Below are 23,339 nucleotides of genomic sequence, written 5' to 3' on the forward strand. Positions count from 1 at the left end.
TTAATTAAGTACTTATTCATGGTTAACTAAGGATGAATAAGGTGTAGTTATTATAAAGTGTTACCGGAGTACTTCATATTATCAGAAAACAACTGTGCAGAGTTTGGTTGGCAAACCACAAGAGCACCAGCACTATGCACAAGCACCAGAGGACAATGAACTGCAACAAAGAGAAAAGCAACTGTGTTGCGTATTCATGTTTAATAAATTCTGATTAGGGGAGAGCTTTTTCATGTCTCTTGTCCTTGTAGCTGCTAAACCCATTATTAAAATCATAAAGCTGTCTGCCTCTGTCTGCCTTAGATTTTCCACTGAATAATGTCAGAGAAAATGTTTCAGCTGGCCTTATTCTACATTGAATGACAGTGCTAATGTGTGTGTGCGTGTGCTGTTCGTGCCTTGTTTTGATAAAGTCTGTGGTGCTTGTTGGGACGTACTCTTTAGAGGAGAATTAATCATCTTGATTAATCGACTAGTCGGTAAAATAGTTGGTAGATTAGTCAACAGAGAAATAATCATTTGTGACTACACAGTATTAACTGTGCTGCAGAGCAGAAGGGATGAAAAGAGAGAGAAGAGGCCCATACAGTCCTATAAGCTAATAATCCACTTAATATTGACGTATGAGCTTTATGTTGAGAGGTCTCCTCCAATCAACGCTTCGCAGGAGAGGGGCGTGATCAATGCCAACAAGATTACATGTTCATAACCACAGGAGCTGAATGCAGATAGTACCAGCAGTCCTGTCCCCTGACTCTCATCCATACTCATGTCTTTCTCTTTTCCTCTTCCTCTTTTGCACTAATGAAACACTGAATGGAACGCGGTGTTTCATCCGAGCTCTTTGACACCCAAAAATAAATAAATAAACAAATAAAATTTTATTAAAAGTCACAGTAACAGAAAAGATCAAATGTTTTTGACACAAAACTTTTATAATTTATTTGCTTTTAATTAATTTAGTCTTTTAAATTTAAACACCCATTTCCAGCTTTATTTAGGGCAAATATCTAGTATAAGACAATGAGAGCATCATGTTTTTGGTGCAGTGTGTCTGCAACAGATCCCCTGACTACAATATTAGTGTGTGTTCTCTTGGTACTGTAGCAGTATAGTATAATTCAGATTTTCTGTAACCTATATTCAGGTTCTAATACTTCTCTCGAGGATAAACTGCTTGCAGGGAACCAGTGGTTTTGCATTAGCTTGAGTATTTGTACACTATTGAGAACCTCTCACATCCATTTTAGAGCTGGCTGCCAAACATCAATGAATTTAAATGAATAGTTAATACCCTGAGACAAAAACATTATGACCAGCTGGGCATACCGCATGTGTTGTGACACATCCCTCCCATAACCATCATTAAAAGTGCCTGTGCATTGTGTCACAGCAGCCCTTCTGCTAGTTTGGCCCAGATGGGATAGCCTTCACTGTGCTCACACATGTATGATGCACTGGGTTGTGGTTTGTCCCTCCTCTGACCACTGTCACCACTGCTAACTGGGAGCATGAGCCTCGCCCTTCAGAGATGCTCCGACCCAGTTGTCTGGCCATAATGATTTGACCTTTGACAAAGTCGCTCAGGTCTCTGTGCCTCCCCATTTCTCCTACATCCAACACTTTGACTTTGAGAACCAACTGCTCACTTAGGGCGATACTTTACTTACTAAGGTGCTGTGGCTTTGTGGTTTGTAAACCTCATCACTCGTCAGAGGAAAATATGATGGACTTTTACAGGCTTTTAGGTCAAACCAAGCTTCAGGTACTGAACCCAATAAAAGATTAGCTGACTGGCAGAAGACTACACGACAGCAGTTCTGAAATATGTTTGTTAACTTCTTCAACCATAAATTTAGACTTTCTTCTACATGTCCTCTCGGTCCATGCGTGCATTATACAGGCACCAGGTTCTTCTAAGCAGCTCTGTATTCTAATTAACACTGCTGCAGCTGTGCTCATTTATATAATCAGTGTTGGTAAAAATTACTGTTAAATTGAAAAATTGCTGTGCCGCAATATTTTGCACAACTGACAGTAATTTTTGTCAGATTTAAACTATTGTTCATCCAGAAATCTAAAATGATGCCCATGTTTACTTAATGTTTGTCTTCTGCACTTGATTTCTTACCAGCGCACCTCATCAGTACAGTTCTGTTTGACAGTCATCTCTTAAGTGTGTCTTGAGGTAAAGAAACTAGGATCTAGATTTGGTTGGTAACAACTGACAAAAGCTCATCAGCTGCACTTCATTGATACTGGTTTATCGGTGGAGCATGACACACGCATGTTGCTGTTTTGATCAGAAACGTTGGGGGCAGGTGGAGGTCAGTAAACATTCCAATTAGTCCGGCAACATGAGTAAAGGAGCAAACGAACACTGACATCATCCTCATTTGCTCTACTGTAGCACTGAAGACATGAATAATACAAAACACGTGTGTGCGCACGCTGTACAAAAGACCCCGAGTGCTATGTGTGCATGTAAGAAAAAAAGGAAAATGTATTGTAGGTTTGAGCTAATGTTGGCTGAGAAAGCAATGACATATGAGTTGTAATGAGTGGTTGATAGCAGTGTAGCTACTCTATTACACACACAGAAACATAATATCTCACACTATGTGCTAATATTACAGTAATACATTATAATCATGCTGCTTGATTGTTCTATCTGGGGCATCTACTGCACTTTGGGGGATACATCCACTGCTTAGTCTGCTGATATACACTGCACACAGGCATCCACACACACATACTGTGCATGTACCAAATTTCCCCAAACAATAATGAACCAAATCTCTAAGCGATTTGGTTAGCAGCGCATGTACTGACAATACACTCAGAGCAGACCAGAGGCTGTAAGCACACACTCACACAACACATACAGCACACACAGATCGAGTCAGTCTATTTGAGGCTGTGATTCAGCCCGGGTCAAACAAGAACACAAGAAATAGGATTAAAAATGAGAACGCTCGAGTGTCTTGCTGCTTCTGAGACGTGGCCTGTCACGAATCGCAGGTGCTTTTTGCATGTGTTTTTCTGTCTCGCTGTCTCGTGTTATTGATTTGCTCGGCGCTGCTCACCACATATCAGGGCTGAAAGATCGATGAAATATTACAGGCAACAGTCAAATCTCTCCCTCCCTCCCTGTAAAGCCAGTGGTTCTGAACACGGGATCCATGGATAGACGTTTTCGCAGGTCCACCTGGTAACAAGACTTGACCCGAGACAGAAGGGTCATCTCTACATTTCTAACAACTATTATGCTACACTGTCCTGGGTACTTGAGGAGAAAACACATCATCTTGCTCACACTAGGCTACATTTACACATTTGTCTAAAATTGCTTTATGCACAACAAAAAGGACAAACTTTAAAACGACTTTGTTCAGTGATTACAATGAAATCTTTAACTTTTCACCACTGTTACTTCTCCATGCACAGTTTAAACAGTTATGTAACTGAATGACAAATTATCACCAACAACACATCTCCCAGCACAAGATCTAGGGATAAAATCTGAATTTAAAATATTCTGCTATTGAATTTGCTTCTTTCTGGGCATTTACGGCAATAACACCTCAACTTGCTGTGTCCTTACAGAGTCGCTGGTCAGGCCATCTGACCAGGCAGACCACTCGACAGGCTGGCTGTTAATCAGCAGTCCTGTTCTAAGACTTTCTCTGCCTTCATGTCACATAAGTGACAGCTGAAGCAGTGCCAGGGTCAGATTTCAGGGAGATGTTCTGAGTTTATAATTGAGTTTGGTTCTTTGGCCTCGGGATGAGGGGAAAAATGAGTCAGAGAAAGTGAATAAAGGAAAGTGAAAAGAGAGAGAAAGAGTGATGGAGAGACAGTTCCTGTTTCCCACTGACACAGACACTGTGACAGTAGAGACTTTGCATCTTATTAGCCTGACCATTCTGTCCTTCTCCTCACTTTCTAGCTCTTTTGGTCATTTACAAGTGCCTTTACCAACTGTGGGCTGTAATTGGTGCAGAATTCTTCCAGAGATGGGGAGAAATGGAGAAAACGAACTAGAGGTATAAAAAGACTCAGAGGAATAGGGAGAGAATGAGTGTGATGGAAGAAGGAAATGAGAATTTGAATGTGTTTGAGAGACTAAAAGAAAGGAAAAGAGCAGAAGACAAAAAGTCTTCAAGTCCTCTATTTTTAAAATCAACAGTATCTTTCATTTTCTCCTCTTCTCTTACTGCCTTTCCTCAGTTTGAATGCTTCCTCTGCAAATCATATGTTCAACAATGAATTCCTGTTTGTGTGTGATTCTGTGTCTGCATGTAAGTGTCTATGTGTGTACTGAATCACAGGATTATCAGTGTCTAAAAATCTTCTAGACATCTGTTCATGTGGGTGTGTATTTATGCACAACACCCAGTATGTGCATGTGTATGCATCAGAAAAGAAGAGATAAAGGGTTAACAATAGTGTATTCATAGCTCACACCAACAGCGAGCAAAAAAGGCTGCAGAGAAAGCTGCAGCATTCACAGACCGTTAGCTTTGTAGTTACAAAAATCCAGATGACAAAAGGAAAAATATGTTAGGAAAAGGATAAAACTGGTACATGAATAAAATGGTTGCTGTTGTGCAGCCGTCTTTCACACAGTGTGCGCTTTGAGAGCAGAGCAGAGAGAACATTCGCACATAGCTCCGCGACTTTTTAAGGCAACTTATCAGAACCTTGACAAAGAATGATGTTAACTTCTACTGATCTCTTGCAATGGAATTAACAAAAATCGAATGTTTCGTGAAAAGACAAGAAAAATGCGAGTGTGCTGAGGAAAAGTTCAGCTGCAATGCCAAAACGCACATCTAAATTCTAAGGAGCCTTTTCCAGACACACTTGCATTGATTTTTTTTTTCTCTGGACAGTGCAATGACTAGAAGTTGGAGGAGGTGGATGGGCATGAAGCTCCCTGCTGAATCATCTGTATAGGCTAAAAGAACAGTGACTACACTTGAAAACATCCAGTTCCTTAATAAAAAGTCAAGGACACAAGACAGTGTGTTTTATGATGAGAGTGCAAAAAGCTTCAGATATTCTGGGAGAAGTCTTTGACAGTGCTATTTCCTGAGTCAAGTAACAGTACTTTTTATCAGAATTCACTGAAGTACTATCCAATGCTCTGTTCAATACCAGTGTAGCGGATCATTACCCAAACAAACAAAGGCAAAAAGTACTTAATGGCTTGAATCCATGTACACAGTATGGTCACTGATTTGTTTTTGTTCTGAGATGGAAGAGGTTGGAAGTGGGGGGCATGAAACAGATGGAGACTTTATGTAACACAATAACATATCCTGGCACAAGAAACAGGGTGTAAATGAAACAGAGAGGCGGAAAAAGACGACATCAGTAAGAATAAAAGAAAGGAAGGAGCATTAAAGAATGAAGGACCATGATACAAAAAGATGTGACATATCAAACAGCCAGCAGATGAAAACAGAATGAAACAGCTGAAGACACAGAGGAGGATGACAACGGAAACACAAAGTGAAGTAGGTGACAGATAGTGCGAGGTTGAGTGGCAAATTCCATGGCAACACAACACTGAACTGAAGGTGTTGTTTTACTACACTGCAGTTTGGTCACAGACTGGCATCCATGAAAATTATTACACATAGCACATACATGCAGAATAAATGAAGAAAGTCATGGCTTTTTATTAACAGGGGGGGAAAGAACAGATGATATGAGCAGAAACTGGTGCAGCCTGTATATTACCTTCAGTCTATTTCAGCATCCTGGGGTGGATACACCAAGTGGGGGGCACAAAAGTCAAACATTTTCTAATTTTACACTTTTACACTATTACTGTAGGTGCACTGGTGGTCCAGAGGTACCATTCCTCACAGGCAGCCTGAGCTCTCTTCACAGCAGCACACCACACCGAGCCACAGGGTGGTAAAGATCTGTGCCAAATAACAAACGCAGATCCAGAGTTCTATGAGGTAGATGATGCCACTGTGGCGACCCCTAATAGGCAAGAGGAGACATTTGGATTCAAAGATGCAGTAAGTGACACTAATTCAATACACGTTTTGTCAAATTCAGTGAATATCTCCTCACAGCCTGCTAGTTGTCCATCCCATCTGTGTTTCAACCTAAAAGGACAGACACTTACTGTACATGCATGTAATCCTTGTTCATCATCATTTTATCAATCTGGAATTCACCTGTTCTAAGTAATCTAGGGACAGCAGCCACAGCGAAGCTGTTTTCTACTGACTTTTGCACTGTACTGAAACAACCATACAAACTTGTGTTTTTGGTTATATTTCCCTAGATGCTATTTTTGGCCAGATCTGGCCTGATCTACCCCGTTACGATATCAAATCTGCATGACAGTCAGATGAAACAACACTAGTTTGTGCCAGCATGTGTCTGTGTGTGTGTGCCTTTGTATTACCAAAACCTGGGCGTGTGTGTGTGTGTGTGTGTGTGAGTTTGGCAGTACAGTTACAGGTCTCACTGCCACTGTCCAGCAGGCACACTGGGGTAGATAGCACATATGCTGGCACACACACAAACTACAAACAACATTCCCATTAGAATCAGTATCTTGAATCAGTAGCCAAGCGCATGACGACTCCAAGGTCACGATGCTGTCGGAACACGCTGTGGCATGTTGTGCTCAGACATGAACTGGGGAAGGGAGCTGGTATCAGGCTGCCAGAGGATTACAGCGTAGACTCAGCTACTCATGCTGCCAGGACACTACAGTCAGGAACACCAGTGCAAATTATAGCCATCGTTGGTCTAGTACTGAATTAAACTCATATGTCAGAAAAAGACAAGAAACATATGACCCAAAAACCAGAAAGATAACGAATCCAAACACAGGTGAAAATTCAACAAATTGAGCCGGCCAGGTAGGTGTCCAGTAGAGAAACATGTTGACTGGAATGAATACTGTGAAGTCACAAAAGATATTTCTTCAAATGCAATATGGCAAGTAGTTAAAACTAGCTGCTGACATAAATACTGAGTGGCTGAGATAGTGAAGGCAGGTGAGTGTGTCCAGAACCGGGTAGAAAGAGCAGGAATAGAGACAAAGACAAGGAGTTGGGTATTAAATAACAGGAAAAACATAGGGCGGAGACAAACCCAAGACTGGGATCATGCCAGAGTTACAGCAATCAAGGAGGATGGATACAAAGGCTTGGATGACTGAACACAAAACAACATCTTGAAACACCGTACTGAATTGATCTCAGGAACTGATTAGATCCTTATCAAAAATGCAGGTAAGTCCTCAAATCAAGTGTAATCTTCCATGAATCACAGCAGAAACAACAACAACAACAAAGCTCCCTCTTCTTAACGCTTCTTCACTACAGCAAATACAGCAACTTAATCTGACCTCTGAAAGTGCTGCACTGTGGCCATTGTTTAATGATTTTGTACTTTATTGTAATTACACTGGATGTAAAATGACTTGATGACTTAAAGTGCAGGCATTTGAATGCCTTGCAGCTATGAAAACAAATACAGTTTCTGAACATATGGCTTCTGTTTTGTTGTTGTTACTTTGCTCAATTAGGGACAAAAGCAAGGAAAAACTACTGCTGAAGTCATCCACGCTTGTCTCCAACTCACAGCAACGGTAGCAGCAGACCCTCGCTCGGTCCACAGTCAATCACCATAATTAGGAGCCACCCAGTCACAGATGACTCCTCACTGAAAATAGCAAAATAGAAAATAGAATGTCTTAAAATATATCATTTTAATAGTGTTTTTTAAAAATCAAGTCCAAAGTACTACCTTTTAACAGAACTACAATGCTGTGTCGTTCATGTGCTCTTCTAAATACTCCAGGGGGGCAATATTACTGTATGTCAATATGGCGACAGCATTTCTTCAACCACAAGCGAGTGAAAGATGTAAAACAGACTGTGGCCATGTGAGAAAAAGAGCTCTGTGAAAAGCACCCGGAGCTATGTCCCCCTCTCTCCTGATGTCTGCCTTTACACCACTTGTTAAAAAAAAGCTACAATGTCTATGAACAATGTGCGTCATTTGGTTAGACAGGCCCACTGGCTTTTTATCCAACTAACCACTTGCCTACACAGAAATCTCCCTCCAGTGTGGTGGTGGGATGCTTATGCAAAATCTTGCAGAACTACGAGCAACCTGACATCAGCTGCATTTCCTGACCCAGAATGTGGGTTGTTCACACAAACAAGTTCCCTGCGTTTTCTTTTTTCATTTCATTTTTTGAGCCATTGTGTTGTTTTAATCTCATGCAATGTACCTGTACATGCAACATTTATGCATGCTTTTGAGATTCAGCTGAGGTACAATCCAAGCCACAGGATGTTAAATACAATAATAGGATCATACAGTATCCAAATTGTTTTAATTACCAAGCCAAGTCTTAATCTGTTCAAACATTTTCTGGCAATCTGACATGGAGGCACATGCACAAAAAGCTATACTGTGACTGTTTTGAAAAGACTGCGGAGATCAGACAAAGGTCGGTTTGCCCAGAGTAACAAGATTAAAATGATAATATGAATATGATAAGTAAAAAGTGCCTTTCAGAATGGAGATGAACCAAAGAGCCATTTTAATGAAGCTGTAGATTGAGACACAGGCAAACAGCAGCTGAAAACATCCTGAGATATGAAGGAAAAGGCAAACTGAAACAGAGACAGAGACCTTTGTTGCCAAGGCATAATGATGCCGTTACATTAGCTGCTTTGTTCGCCTTTAAAAGTAACATTAAATTAAAACGATCATCAGTTAGCTCTTAACTTTGTTGCTGATGAATGCTAATGCTAGATTCTGAGCGTTTTCAAAGGACCGTGGAAATCAGACCAAGGCTGGCGTGCCCAAAGTAATAAAAGCATGGACTGATTCAAATGGAAATATAAATATGATAAGTAACAAGTGCCCTTGATAATGGAGATGAACCAAAAAGGCAAATGAGCTTAAATGAGTAATTTAGAAAACTACTTTGCTTGAAACACCCTGAGGTATGAAGGGAAAGGCGAGCGATTAGAAGAAACAAAGCGTGAAAGAAGAAAGAGAGGAAGTAAAGCCTCCATCGCTCCACCTGGTGCTGTTTACAGTGAGAAGCCCTGATATGCTGGTATGGACCTTCTCCACTCCGGGGGTCTCTCCCGTTCCTCTCTCTTCATTTACAAACCTGACTTCTAAGATAAAACATGGTCTGCAGTCCAGAAAAAATATAAAAGATACATTTTTCTTATTCAGCAGCACACCTGCATAGTGCACACATTACTGATTTATGCTTTGAGCAGCAGCTTAACTCAGCATTCAGCAGCCGCTGATGAAAGCTGTTTGACAGCACATTTGGAGTCTTTGTTTGTTACAGCAGTTCTCCATTCAGACTCAAACGCTGCCGTAAACTCTTCTTTGTGTAGAAGAAGAGTAAAAAAAGGATCAGAATAAGGACATTTCTGAATAATTTACTCATCCAAAACTTTTTTCTGGTTTGGAAATCACAATCTTTCTATCCTGCAAACAATAACCGACGCAGGACACACGCATCATGACTCGCGTGTGTGTGTCACTGATGATATCTGTAAGTAGGAATGAGAACAGACAACAAGCTGATTCCTTTCAGCTTTGACAAAATACACACCTTAGCCAATTCAATAACAGCTATACACGCACAGGAACATAGGCTACACATACACAGCGAACCGCTCAATAACAATATATCATAGCCTTCATAACAAATCAGCTCTTTTCACCTCTTGGTCTTGTATATTGTGGCCTAAACAACAGCAATTATTGATTCAGCAGAAGAAAATATAATAATGAAAACAAGGCAGGGCAATCTAAAAGGCCTGCTGTCTACAGTACACTGCTTCTTGAAATTAGAAGACAAATGTAACAGGTCTACAAGGAAGCAAAAATGCAAATGTGGACTTAGGTAAAGTCTTACAGTCACACAAAGTCAAGCAAATCTGTGCACAAGCACAACAACTGCCACACAGATTTTAATGTGAAAGCCACATTTCATCAGTTTCACCAATTTTTTCACTGTTCTGAAGGGAATAGACTTCTTCAATTAATGGCAAATTCAAAGTCGTTCACAAACTAATTGGTATTTATCCATTAAAATACTGATTAGTCCCCATGTTGGGTAAATTTTGTATCTCAGGATTAAAACCCTATAACATCCAGCCAGCCAGTTCCTTCTAAATTAATACCAATAGATCAATTTTGGTTAGACTCTTCAGTGACTGTGGTCGCACAACTTTCTAGGATTCATTATGCTTTTGGGCTCCCTGACAACTTTGAAGGTATGGAAACAGCATGTTTTTAGTACCACTAAGGAGATGACTGGTCTGGAACAAATGGAAATATCCCATCAAATACTTTTCCATTAGCGCCACTGTGAGGTTGACATCTGTGGTTTTGAGCACATTTGTTTTGGACGAATTGCCTGAGGATGGTTTAACACAAAGCACCACTGTACTAAGATATACAGTATCTTGTATGGGTATAAACTCTTGTTAAGGTTTTAGTTGTATGCTCCACCGTGTATTGTTCTTGGACCATTTGCATCTCAGGACGTTCTTTTTGGAAAAGATCAAATCTACAGACAGATATTATATTTAATTGAACCCATTTCACAGACCAGCAAAAAGTCTCAAAGCCACAATCACAAAATTACCACCCGGATGCACAAAATGTTCGGACTTTGGCTGCAGCTGAAATGGGAGCTGATTTAACTGATGGAACTGCGGTTTTGCTTTTCTGCAGGGTTGAAACCCCTGGCAACCCAACTCTACTCAACTCAACCATGTGACACGGTGACGGATCCGATTTCAGCAAACTGCAATGTTAAGACCTGAAAGAATGGTAAATGGTCTTATACTTGTATAGCGCCTTTCTATGCTTTTTACAGCACACTCAAAGCACTTTCACCCATTCGCACTCCCAAGCACTCACGCATTCACACACCGGTGACATCACCGGGAGCAACTGGGGGTTCAGTGTCTTGCTCAAGGCTGGTGGGGGAGGAGGAGGGGGAGGATGTGAAATGAGAAGAAACAGAGGGCTGAGGAAAGTGGGAGAGAAAAATGAACTGAGGGAGAGATATCAAGTGAATGAGAGGGAAAAGGTAAAGTACAGCAGCACAGAGAGATACAAATGAATGGAAAGAAAGGAGGGAGGATGGGGGAGACAGAGACAGAGAGATAGGGCAGGAAATGCATGTAGGAGGAGGAGGAGGACCAGGAGAGAGGAAGGGCAGGAGGCTTCTTTTGTTTCCTCTCTATTAGGTGCTGCCCTGCTCAACATGCTCCTTCATCCCCGGCCATGAAGAGATAAAGCCAGAGAGAAGTGGAGAGGAGAGGAGGGCAGAGGACGACAACACTCTCATCATCAGCATCACTCAAAGTAATGTGATCGTTCTCCTTTCCCTCTGCTGCCTTTATTTCTCTCTCTCTCCCCGTCTCCTGCTGTTCCCATGACAGTAAGATGTCACTACTTCCACGAATCTGTCAAACATGGTCAATACATGAATAAAGCACATGCTGTACTACATCTTCTTACAGTATGTCTCAGGCATTCATGAAAAGTATAGTGGTTAGAACATGTGAACATATACAAAAAAGTGAAAACTGTGGATGAAAAAGACTTGTTTGTATCAATGTCAAGGTTTGTCTAAGCAGGAAGTAGTATTTACAGAAGAGTTACTGCCATTCCTTTAATGCACGGTAATGCTTTCATCTTGTTGCTCCCTCTTGAGGAACTAACAGCACCACATGCACTGATCAACTCTGTCTCCTATAAAATCAGTTTATATACTAGTAGCTTGCTTTCTCAAGTGCATTTTGGAAGAAATTGAATTGCTGCCTGAATTATACAGTAGTTAGTGGCAGCATTTGTTCAAATCAGTGAACTGCTCTTATACTGCACTCAAGTCGTGGGGCCTAGGCTGGGTCCAGCGCCGCACAAGGTTTAGGCGACTAAAACGTTTGATGCACGCTCAAAGTGCTTTATATTATTTCCCATTTACTCATTCTCACACACACAAACGCTCACACATTCACACACAGGTGATATCACTGGGAGCAATCAGGGGTTCAGTCTCTTGCTCATGTGACTGGGGAAGCCAGGGATCGAACCGCTGACCCTACGTTAGGGGACGACCTGCTCTACATCCTGAGCCACAGCTGCCCAGTTAAAGCAATAACAATCAATATTTGGATGTTTGGGTGCAGCGCAAAAGCTGTAAACACACATATGCATATTATCACATATTATTACAGTGTCAGGCATAAATGTCTACACATGAGAGAATTTGCACGGGCTTATCTTTAGGGTGCACTCACACTAGGAAATCCGTACCATTCCCAAGCATATTTGGCCCCAAAGTTCAGTTTGTTTGATTGGTGTGATCACTCCGTATGGTGCCAGGGCACAGTTCAGTGTACTGTGCCCTGGCCTGCTTGGAAGAGGTGGGCCAAGGCATGGTTCAGTTGGACTGCATAGTACTTGCGGTCTGATCACTGGCTGTACCTGGGCACAGAACACCAACGCTATGGGCTATGCAAGAACGCTTCTCTTCAGCTGCATCGTGGTGATGTAAGTGTTATTGTTTCAAGTGCAGTGTGAGCACAGGCCAGCAGGGGAATGGATAGGGGAGACAATTGTACTCAAGTACGGTACAGGGCTACCCTAGTCGGACTATACCATTAAGTTGCTCATCTGCACTGCATCCCTACTTTGTGAATCAAGCTGATAAATGTGATGTATTTCGGCATAAAGCATCTTGCCTCGTGTGGCCTTCGGTGATGTATTAAAAATGACTAAAACTTATTAAGCAAGAAATCACTGTGGATATATTTGGAATCCACATCTGAAACATTTATCATCATTGGCAAGCGAGAGGGAAGACGGTGAAGAGAAAGTGAGAAACAGTTAAACACTGAGAGGACAAGAGAGGAGTGGAGAACAACCGGCACAACTTCGAATAAATGGATCTTTCTGCCCCCTGTGCTGCGAGCCACAGATGCTCCTCTCATCGACTACAAAGCCTGCAGGTCTTGGGCCTCTCTTGTTTGCACAAAAGCTGCATTCATACACACAGTGTGAGGGTTTGTTTATCTGGGACTTCACTCCTCTTGTTTCTTCTTTTCCTCTCTCATGATTCTGATGAATTATTAATAATGTTTCTTGTATTTTCTTGTATCTAGTACTTTCTCAGTAAATGCATCATTTTGAGGCACTATAATCCAGCAGACTATGCAAGATGTCAGAAAAAATCATTGATCTACAAACAGCCAGCAGCGCTCCATAAATTGAAGAATATGAAAACTAAAAACTTTTATGGCCTAACTTTGATAGGATTATATTTTTTGTATTGCAGCACATTTTTACTGATTACCCCGACTCAGGGGACTGGTCAGCTGGGGTTTGAGAATAAAAATGAGTTCCCCTTGTATGAAATGTGTCAGACAGCTGCATGAAAGCAATGAGTAAAAAGGTAAATCTGAATGTGATGTATTGCTAGACATTTGCTGACGCAGGTGCTATGTGGCCGATATTCAAATGCCAGCCTGCCACATACTGCTGCTGCTGCCTGAATAGATCATGCTGCAGAATCTTGTAGCGACAGATTTTCTTCTTCTTTTAACAGTATTTCTGATTTGTGACAAAGCGTTTTTGACAGTTTGTCTTCAGCTGGGGGTCACTGTCAGCTCTGAAACACAGCAAAAACTACAGGCGAGTAGGAGATTGCTGCAGGACATATCAACATTTTTCTGCGGCTGCTTGAAAAGCACAAAAAATCCAAGTGAGAGAATTTCATCATTTCATAAACAATCAGCAGTCAAACATCTGCATATGGGGTGGAAATGTAACCACTGATGTGAAAACAAACTGCAAAAGCAGAGCTGGAGGTTTGAGTAAAACAGATGCTAGACATGTGCAGTGATTGGTAACAGGGCATCACTCTTTGTCTGCTAAGCCATGCAAACAGGGAACACAGACTGTTTATGTCAGCACAAGCACCACATTAGCATAGCCCGAGCTCTGTGAGACTTGATAAGCTACGTGGCAGACGCTGACTGCATCACAGATGACAGAAAAATGGATGGATGAATGGATGCATGGAAAATGTGACTGGCAGGCAGGGAAATAAATGTAAAGGGGGATCAGAAAGGGTGAAACATGCACAGACAGACAGACAGAAAAAGCAACAAGCTGAAAATAATATTATAAGTTAAAAACAATGAATGAAAAGCAGGATAACTGAATACATACAGTAAACTGATTAAATGCCTAAATACTTTGGTTCAATCCCGACTATGTCAGTAGTCTCCAGGCTGACTGGAGACCACTGATCTCAGGACAGTGGTGGAAGAAATACTCAAAATATTTGCTTAAGTAAAAGTAGCAATAACACAGTGTAAAAATACTGTGACAAGTAAAAGTCCTGCTTTCAAAATGTGACTGAAGTCCAAAAGTATTAGCATCAAAACATAAAGTACTGAAAGTAAAAGTAGTCATACTACAGGATGGCACATATCACATTCCTGTATATCATATTATTGGATTATAATTACTGATACATTATTGTGTACATCACATTTAATGTTGCACTTGGTAAAGGTGGAGCTGGTTTTATTTGTCCCCTTTCATTTCAATTTCTGCTGAGAATCCTTTGAATTTTCCACCAGGGATCAAGAAAATCATGACTATACTGTATTTTTTTTAAATAGATCTGATTCTGAAAAGTAATTAGTAACTATAGTTATCAAATAAATGCAATGGAGTAACAAGTACAACATTTGCCTCTATGAAGTAGCACAAAATGAAAATTCTCATGTGAGGTCAAGCATTATAACAACATTATACTTAATTACAGTACTTGAGTAAATGTATTACTAATTACTTTTAGCCACTTGACAAACACAAACAATTTTTTTTGTTTCTTATCCCTTTATTTATCTTGATGGGTGCTCTCAGTTGAAGAGACTATTTTTGACAAAGTGCTAAAACAAACCTGAACAGCACATCATGATGCACTTAAGGCAACTTGTTTCAGTAGTGGAGAAACAACACTCTGTACCTTGTTGCCATAATCATTTGTGTATTATAATCACATATTGTTATGATGTGAAAAATTAATTCACTTTGAGTAACTGCGGTACAAATTAGTTTTTGCCTGCACAAGGCATCACGGCTTCTTGACTCAACATTTTAACAACTTTTTTTTTTTTGGGAAGTTGTTAATTTACATGTAAGAATTGTGTCCAACGGGCTCCTTTTCTGCCAAAGATGCTGGCAGAAGTGGCAGTTTTATCACAATGAAAATCTGCCTGTGGGATTTCATGGCCCAACTGCAAGGACCACATCCATGACAAGGTCTCTGGTAATGGTCTTATACTTATACAGCACCTTTCTATGCTTTTACAGCACACTCAAAGCGCTTTCACACATTATTCGGCCATTCACCCATTCGCACTCCCAAGCACTCACGCATTCACACACCCGTGACATCACCGGGAGCAAATGGGGGTTTAGTGTCTTGCTCAAGGACACCTCGACATGTTGACTGGACAAGCCGGGAATCGAACCGCTAATCCTCCGGTTAGCAAACGACCCGCTCTACCTCCTGAGCCACATATTTATTATGCTACTCCAATAGATATACAGAAAAAAAACAATGCAAAAGTATTTAATTTCTCAGCAACTTTAATTTCTCTCTCTCCTGCAGATCACCATTTCTCTCTGGAGGTCACATTTTATTACAAAGTCAAAACCAGTCCATGGAGTAAGACATTTTTTCTTGCTTTCTTGTAAATTGGCATAAAGAAAAATCTGGGCCAGTGATATTTTAAACACACACTGTTCATGAATAAAAGCTCAGCCCATGTCTCACGGTTTTCAAATCAAATTGGGTAAATACTGTTGAACTTGCTGGTTTTGTCTTCTCAGCCTGAGTTAACACACCATGCCCCCTTTTAGCGGTGTATGCACTGTAGTGTTTTCCAACAAGATGGATCCTTTTGAGAAGATAATGATTTAGCATAAAGCCAAAATCAATTTTAACATGACAGATATTCTTCATAATAGCAGGGTGTTAACATGCAGAGAGGCCAGGAGGAAAATTCAAAGTGAAATGAACCGAAATCCAAGGTAATATCTTTAATGGATTCAGTATTTCAGCTCATTTAAACTTTAATTATTGAGAAATCATAAATAAAATCCTATTGCTGGCAGCAATGAAAGGCCGCGGTGCACAAATGAATGAGACCTGAAATTCATGCCAGCTGCTACTCGAGCATCCATGTGTTCAGTCCAACTGACACTTGCAGCGTCACCGTCCTCAGAACCAGCTGACCAAGATGTCTTTACTAGGCTGGCTAAGTTGGTTCCATGAGAAATTTACAGGAAAAACACTGACCCAGTTTTTAATTTTTGATTCACACCTGCCTCCTTTAGCTCTACAAGCCCACTGCAAAACTTTGGCTCCGTGTGCCGTAGCCTTCCTCCCCAGAAGATTTCATTAAAATCCGTTCATTACTTTTTACATTACACTTGGAGCAAACAAACCAGCAAACCAAGTCTGGCGATCTGGAGCCAGTCCGAGCTGACAGTGGGTGAGGGGCGGGGTACATCCTGGACAGGTTGCCAGTCTATCATAGAGCACAAGTAGACAAAAAACTCCACACAGAAAGGCACCGGGTCAGCTGGGGCTTGAACCAAGAACATTCTTGCTGTTCGGTGACAGCGCTAACCACTGCATCACCATGCCGCCCAAGATTAAACTACATAATGGATAAACAGAATTATAATATAAGGTTATACTGTGGCATCCTCCTAGATTTTAATCCTGCATATATATTTTAATATTTACATGTACAATAAATAAATCTCTCTTGAAATGCACATTTTCACCTGAACTGCATATTGTTTAACCAAATCGATTTTGCCAATAACGGAATCCAGCTGAAGGCTTTGTGGCCAGTAATTACACTGGTCACATTACATGTAATTATTTATCTCTGAAAAGTTACAAAGATTTTAAAATTCTTGGAAATGTATGTCGTAAGTAAACACAAACGTATTCTGAGTTCATCAAAGGACAAATGGCAGGCAGCATAAATACAGACTGACGACCACAAATAAAATATAGACAACATAAATGGGCCAAAATAACAGGACACAAAAGAGCAGAGAGTAGAAATGAAAGGTGCATTAACTAAAATGGGAAAGGATGTGGTGTCTCACATCCATGATAGTCTACCTGTTTCAGCACTTCTGTTTTTATCTCAGCTTTTCTAAACTGTCCTTTCAAAATACAGTTTGCAAATTCACCCCCGCTTACCACCCAGCAACTGAAAACAGCAGTAATAATTTTCTTTAAATCAACTTCAACAGATATCGTTAGACTGACTGTCCAGAGCTACTTCAGCTGTGGTTATATAGAAATAGGTCTATGCAAACAAAGTACCAGAGATGGACATTTGATAACTGGATGCTACATTTAACAAATGATGAAAGAAGAAATTCATAACTGGATCTTAGGAATCAAAGCTCTGTCTGTGCCAGACTGTAGGGGAACACAAGGAGCCACAAAGCCCCAGAACAGTACAGCAGACAGACAACATGCAGCCTCTGACAGAAGAGTCGTGGCACAGGAATAACAAAGCCGAACACACAGATGGCTGAGTCCCGGCCCAACTAATGCAAGGCTGATCCACTATCTCCGCCTATTGGGGCAAAGGAAAGAAGGATCATTTCCAAAGCAGATGGTCTTAGTCTGGGTGTAGACAGGACCTACACCCAAAAGTCTGGGCCCTCAGTCTGTTTACATCCTCAAATAAACATCACCAACTCAGTTCAGTTTTAAATTAGTTTTTGCCCAGTGACATACAGTATGTAAACAGCTGGAAACTGTCCCTCTAAATAAACTACATAATGTCACCCAGTGCGATAATGTGGCTCCTTATTGTGTTTTAATAGTTTAGTACACAATAATGGCACTCTGTAGCATAAAGGCTTTGGCTATACAGTACAGTAGTAGGATAAATTCTTTTGATGGGATTTGTTGTCATAAGAAAAATACAGAATATCAGCAGACATATCCTTTAAGATCAGCCTGAGGGGATTATAGGGTCGGCAGGGGTTGAACTGAGATCAAGGCACCACTACAGTTCCTTCCTCTTCTAATCTGACAGCTGCAGCTACTGACTGTTCAGGGAGGTTTCCACACGGTCTTATGCTCTATGGCATGGACCCATTGCATGTGAAAATGTATGCACGCGCTGCATATGTGTGGATGAGTGTGAGCGAGTGAACGATGAAGGTGCTCTACGGTTCAAAACGGTGACCTAAATACAGGTACGGCACCATGGCAACAGTATACAGGATCTTCAGCGTCTTCTGCAGTGGCGGCCTGCTTTCCAGACACCTTAGGGTGCAACATTTTTCACTTTACAGCATTTTTATTTAAAAGTGAAACTAAAAAATTCATGTAAAAGCTGCATTTACAGTAGCTATAACTCCACAAGTGCTCAAATCATTAACACACTGAAAAAAAAAAAAAAAAAAAAAAGACATGCAGGTAGGAGTTCTCTGTGTGCGATGTGAAGTGAGGCAGTGTTAACCAAGATTTACAACCTGCTTCTTGTCAGGTCTGAATTACTGTATGTGTGAAGCTAAATCTGCCAGCTGCTCTGACAATATATAGAGATACAGAGCACAATGAGAGACGTAGGACGAGGTGACAAATCACCACTTAAGCTTCTGCTGCCTGCCCACACCGCAGAACAATGCAGACCTGGCCATATGCGAAAACGAGTGAACACCATGACAACAGTGGGAAAATATGGCGCCTTTTAAACTGTTGCCAAGCGTATGTGATATAAATTAAGAATAAGTCTGAGTCAGTGACTTCATTCCTGCAGCTTTGACCCTTTCATTCTGATTTGTCCTGCAATATTTTAAAAGAAAGCAAAGTGCATCTAAAACTATGCTGCCGTTAGCCAGATTTGCTGAGACTCTTCTTCCAGGAACTTTTGTTTTTAGCAAATTCTCCAAAACAACATGTTCAAGTGAAAAAAAAAAACCTCTAGCAGCCAGAGATCTACTGAAGACAAAGGACGTTACTGCACGTTACTGTGTTCTATCTTAATTTTAAACTTGATTAATATCAAATAAATTCATTTTCAAAAATGTCTAAAAACATATTTGAATAACACAAAAGTAGAAAAGTTAACAAGAAGAAAAGTAATAGATCTAAAGTCACCTTAGATTGAAGACTTTAAAGTTTGAATGATGTTTCTAACCCAAAGTCTCAAGATGTAGACAGCAACTGAAAAAAGGCTAAATAATATTTGTAAAAAGTAAATACATAGATAAATAAAGGGGGAAGGTAACAATAGTTGGGAGAGTTGCTCCATCAGCTCTCCCAACACTGTGTGTCTTTTTTCCTCCACCTTGATTTGGATGAAGGCAACGGGCAGAGGATTGTTGACCCAAAACACCGTTGGTTTGCAGCATCTGGTTCTCAAACAAATATGCAAACAAACACAAACACCCCTGGACTTTGTGTTCAATGTTTGAATAAGACAAACAGAAGGAGCGAGAAAAAATAAACAAGATGATGAATGAAAATGACAGTTTTCAGAATTTCAGTCAATTATTTATATTCTTTGTGAATTCCCTGAAACCTATGAAGCTCTTTTCTCAGATAACACAGTTTGTAGATGTTTGGCTTTCCTTTTAGTGGCTGTACCTAGTAAGTTGCAGTAAAATGGCTGTTTAAATGGGATTAAACCCAACTAAAAACACAAAGAAATATCAAACAGGATAAGAGTATCAGCTAAAAGATGCAGTAATTACACAGCGAGTCCACCAAACCTCTGATGGATCGCTGCTTCTTCACCACTTGACTCCTCTGACACACAGAATCATCTGATCCACTAGACAGCTGAATTTTAACAGGATCATCAAACGAGACGGCTCCGACAGGGTGGTTGGAGGCCGCTCACAAATCCTTTAAATGTGCTTAGATTAGCAGTGCATCTACCATTTAGTGTATACTTGAAGAAGGTGTTAATCAATGAGCTCTGCTGACTGTGGAGGAAGTAACGTGCAGAGCCAGATCCCTCTTTATCATCCAGGTAACAAGGGAAGTGTGTTGTAAAGAGGCTTGAGCAACAAGTGGTCAACTGCCCCAAAACTCCTTCATTTACACTACTCCATTTCTGAATACAAAATTTAATTGCAAATTTATTAAAAATTTAGACCACTTACATAAGTACAATATCAGCTGTTTGGTTGTCTATTCTCCATCTTGACGCTCTCTCTCTCACAGAGCTTATTTTAAGCAGTTAAATGTTTTGCTTTATATTGTGGTTGTTTGTTATGCTTCTTTTTTATGTGTGTCATGTAATGAAGACAGAAAAACCTGTAAAGCTGTAAGCGAAAATTATTTTCATTATCACTGAAAAATGTTTAGCATTATTCCCTGAAGCCCAAGTCAGAATGTTCTAATTTTGTTTAGTCTGAAAAAAGATATTTGCCATTTTAACATAAAAATTACCTAAATGATTAATCGGTTATCAAAATTGTTGTAATTAATTTCCTGTTATTCAACTAATCGAGTGCAAATGACACGACCGCTAATTTCTTCACACCTTCGCAGAGAATGTACTGTAATGTCACAGCCTTGTACAGAATGTACCTCCACAATTTTATGACTCTAATGAGTAACATAAATGGCATATTACTGTATGTTTGCCTTCAGCTTGATAAAATATCCCTGGCTATGTTCCTAGGGTTTATAGCAGAAATAATTAGCTATTTGATTGTTGACTTTTGTACGCATCTTTTGGCTTTACATAATACTCATGTTAATGTGCATTGTTCATGATAAATAAGAGCATAAAGAAAAAAGTTTTTACTGGTTTTAGCTTCCCAAACATGATGATTTTCAGCTTGTCTTTGTCATACATGATCACTCACTGAAGATCCTGCAGTAATAAACTTTTTGTCCGTTACAAAAAAAGGAATTTGAAGATGTCGCCTCAGGCTGTTTTTTGATATTTCGAAGACTACTTAAGTGAGAAAATGACTGCTATTTGCAGCTGTAATGGAAATTGTCTCTGTGCATGTTGCTGCCTCATCAGTCTACAAAACATTCCTAATATTCTGCATGCTTAAAACATCAAATTTGAAACTTAAATTTTAGCTGTCATCCACAGCGTTAGAAAGCTATTTCCACATTGCACGCTTTAAGCTTCATCAGCTTTAATCAACTCAAAATGCCAGGCTGACCAGACCTGCTGCCTCACACAACAGCCTGCTCTGCTCCTGATGCTGAAAGTTTTTTTAAATGACAACAACAACCCCCGGCTGTCAAGCATGTTATGGGCTAATTTGAGATTAAACAATGTCGCACATGTCAGAAACAACTGTCCAGCAACAGAGGCTGATCATCTACAGCAGGGGTATCAAACTCATTTGATGCCAACCCGATGGTGTATTGTGGTGTTTTCTTTGCATTTTATGTCTTGTCTTAATTTGTAATTTCATTTTTAAGTAATTATATTTGTAATACAAAGGTGAATTAGTATTTTATTTTGCATTCTCAGAAGTTTGGTCTTGACCATATAAAGTTTATGTAACTGTGATCATGATGATCACTTGATCAAACAAATGGCAATGAAGGGGACAGACCCTAGTGGTAGGCAAGAATAGTAGAGAAATACAAATACAGAAATACAAACTGTCTACTTTTTTAACATCAAAACAAGACTTGTTCAAAGTGGTTTAGGTGAAAATGAAGTTTAACTTCGAGTTCAGGGAAAGTCATGTTTTCACCTAACCTGCTTTAACCTGCAGGTTTTTAAATGGTTTTGAATGTTACTACGGTGGCCTGTTAGCTTACAGCACATTTGACTGACAGATTGTGATTTTGAATGTAAACATGCAGAAAGTTGAACTCTGCAGCATTCAGAGCTGTGACGTCATCAGCGACATGGCTTTGATCGTCGTGATGTCACCAAGTCTTGCGCAGCAGCTCACCTAATAACTGCAGCTTAACAGGCAATCAGACAACTTCTGAACTTCAATAGAGACACCACGCTGGTGAGCAAGAGAGATTAACTCGACAAACACACGTTAAACAACATCTATTCAGTGAAATACTTCGGTATTCCCGTAAAAAGTGATTCTTCCAGTAAAAAAAATGGCAAGTTCTGCCGACAGACCCCAAAACTGTAGAACCAACATACAGACAGCTCGCAGGAACAAGAACATGAACTGCGAAGCTCCTCATGAAGAAATCAGGAGGCTTCAAGGGATGCTGAGCAGAGGCAGGGAGAACTTTAACTATGAACAGAACTGGAGGATCCAATTTAGCCAAGAGCTAAGCCAGACAAAGGAACAGCTGGCTTACCAGAAAGCCAAGACTGAAGACTTTATCAAGAGGGAGAAAGAAGCTAGAAAGGAGCTTGAGAGGCTGAGGCAGTACTGTGACGCAGAAGCTCTCAGCGCCTCGAACATTGCCTCTCAGGTGGCCAATAGTATAAAGAGGAGGAAGAAGAAAGATCTTCAGAAAGACTACGAGGATCTGAAAGTGGCATATACGATATGCCAGAAGAGGTTCACGGATGAGCTCAATGCGGAGAGGAACAAGAACAGCGCTCTCCAAGAAGAACTGGAGAAGCTCAGAGCTTCACACCATGAGCTCAGCCTGAGAGGTGAGGACGATTCCCTCGCTCTCAAGCAGCGGGTGGAAAGTTTTCACAGTGAGCATGAGACAGAAAACAAGTCTCACTCCGACACGGTGGAGCAAGATCTCCAGCTGATCGACACCCTGAAGGCGGAGAAAGCCGCTCTAAAGGTGGAGAAAGACCCCCTTCAGCGTGAGCTAGAGACTGAAAAGCTCACTCATGCAGAAAGGGTGGAGCAAGATCTTCAGCTGATCGACACCCTGAAGGTGGAGAACAACAGCTTGAAGGCGGACAAAGACGCCCTTCAGCGTGAGCTAGAGACTGAAAAGCTCACTCATGCCAACATGGCGGAGCAAGATCTCAAGATGATTGAGACTTAAGGACTGAGAAAGACAGCTTTAGTCAAAAGATGGCAGAGGAGATGATGAAGATGCAGAAAGAAATTGATAGCAAGGTCATGCTCTATGAGAGAATACTGGAGCCACTGAGAACCATGCTCGACATGCAGGTCTCACTCAACAACCAGCTCTTAGCTAAGCTCAATGCTAAGGAAGTCACCAGCTGTGAAGAGCATGATGACCCTGAGGAACAGCATGAGGATGGACAATGTGAGGACCAGGACTCTCTCCCTGGTGCCTT

At 40.7% G+C, this 23,339-nt stretch overlaps 2 protein-coding genes across 3 annotated transcripts in view; one reads left to right on the top strand and one right to left on the bottom strand.

Moving 5' to 3' along the window:
* Positions 1 to 23,339, bottom strand: part of b4galt2 (UDP-Gal:betaGlcNAc beta 1,4- galactosyltransferase, polypeptide 2) — a 135,091-nt gene that overhangs the window by 65,905 nt on the left and 45,847 nt on the right. The window lies entirely within an intron of this gene.
* LOC109955446 (ribonuclease Y-like) lies at positions 21,793 to 23,333 on the top strand. The gene is made up of 2 exons (XM_020591611.1): positions 21,793 to 22,870; positions 22,967 to 23,333. Exons 1-2 carry the CDS (start codon positions 22,214 to 22,216, stop codon positions 23,078 to 23,080), a joined length of 771 nt encoding a protein of 256 aa, XP_020447267.1. The 5' UTR covers positions 21,793 to 22,213; the 3' UTR covers positions 23,081 to 23,333.

This window comes from Monopterus albus, unplaced genomic scaffold, assembly GCF_001952655.1.
Source record: "Monopterus albus unplaced genomic scaffold, M_albus_1.0 scaffold14.1, whole genome shotgun sequence".
Classification (NCBI taxonomy): domain Eukaryota; kingdom Metazoa; phylum Chordata; class Actinopteri; order Synbranchiformes; family Synbranchidae; genus Monopterus; species Monopterus albus.

Coding starts and splice junctions, on each gene's coding strand:
- LOC109955446 (XM_020591611.1), top strand. CDS start 22,214: ATGGCAAGTTCTGCCGACAGACCCCAAAACTGTAGAACCAACATACAG. Junction 22,871..22,966: donor CGGAGAAAGCCGCTCTAAAG/GTGGAGAAAGAC, acceptor GACACCCTGAAG/GTGGAGAACAACAGCTTGAA.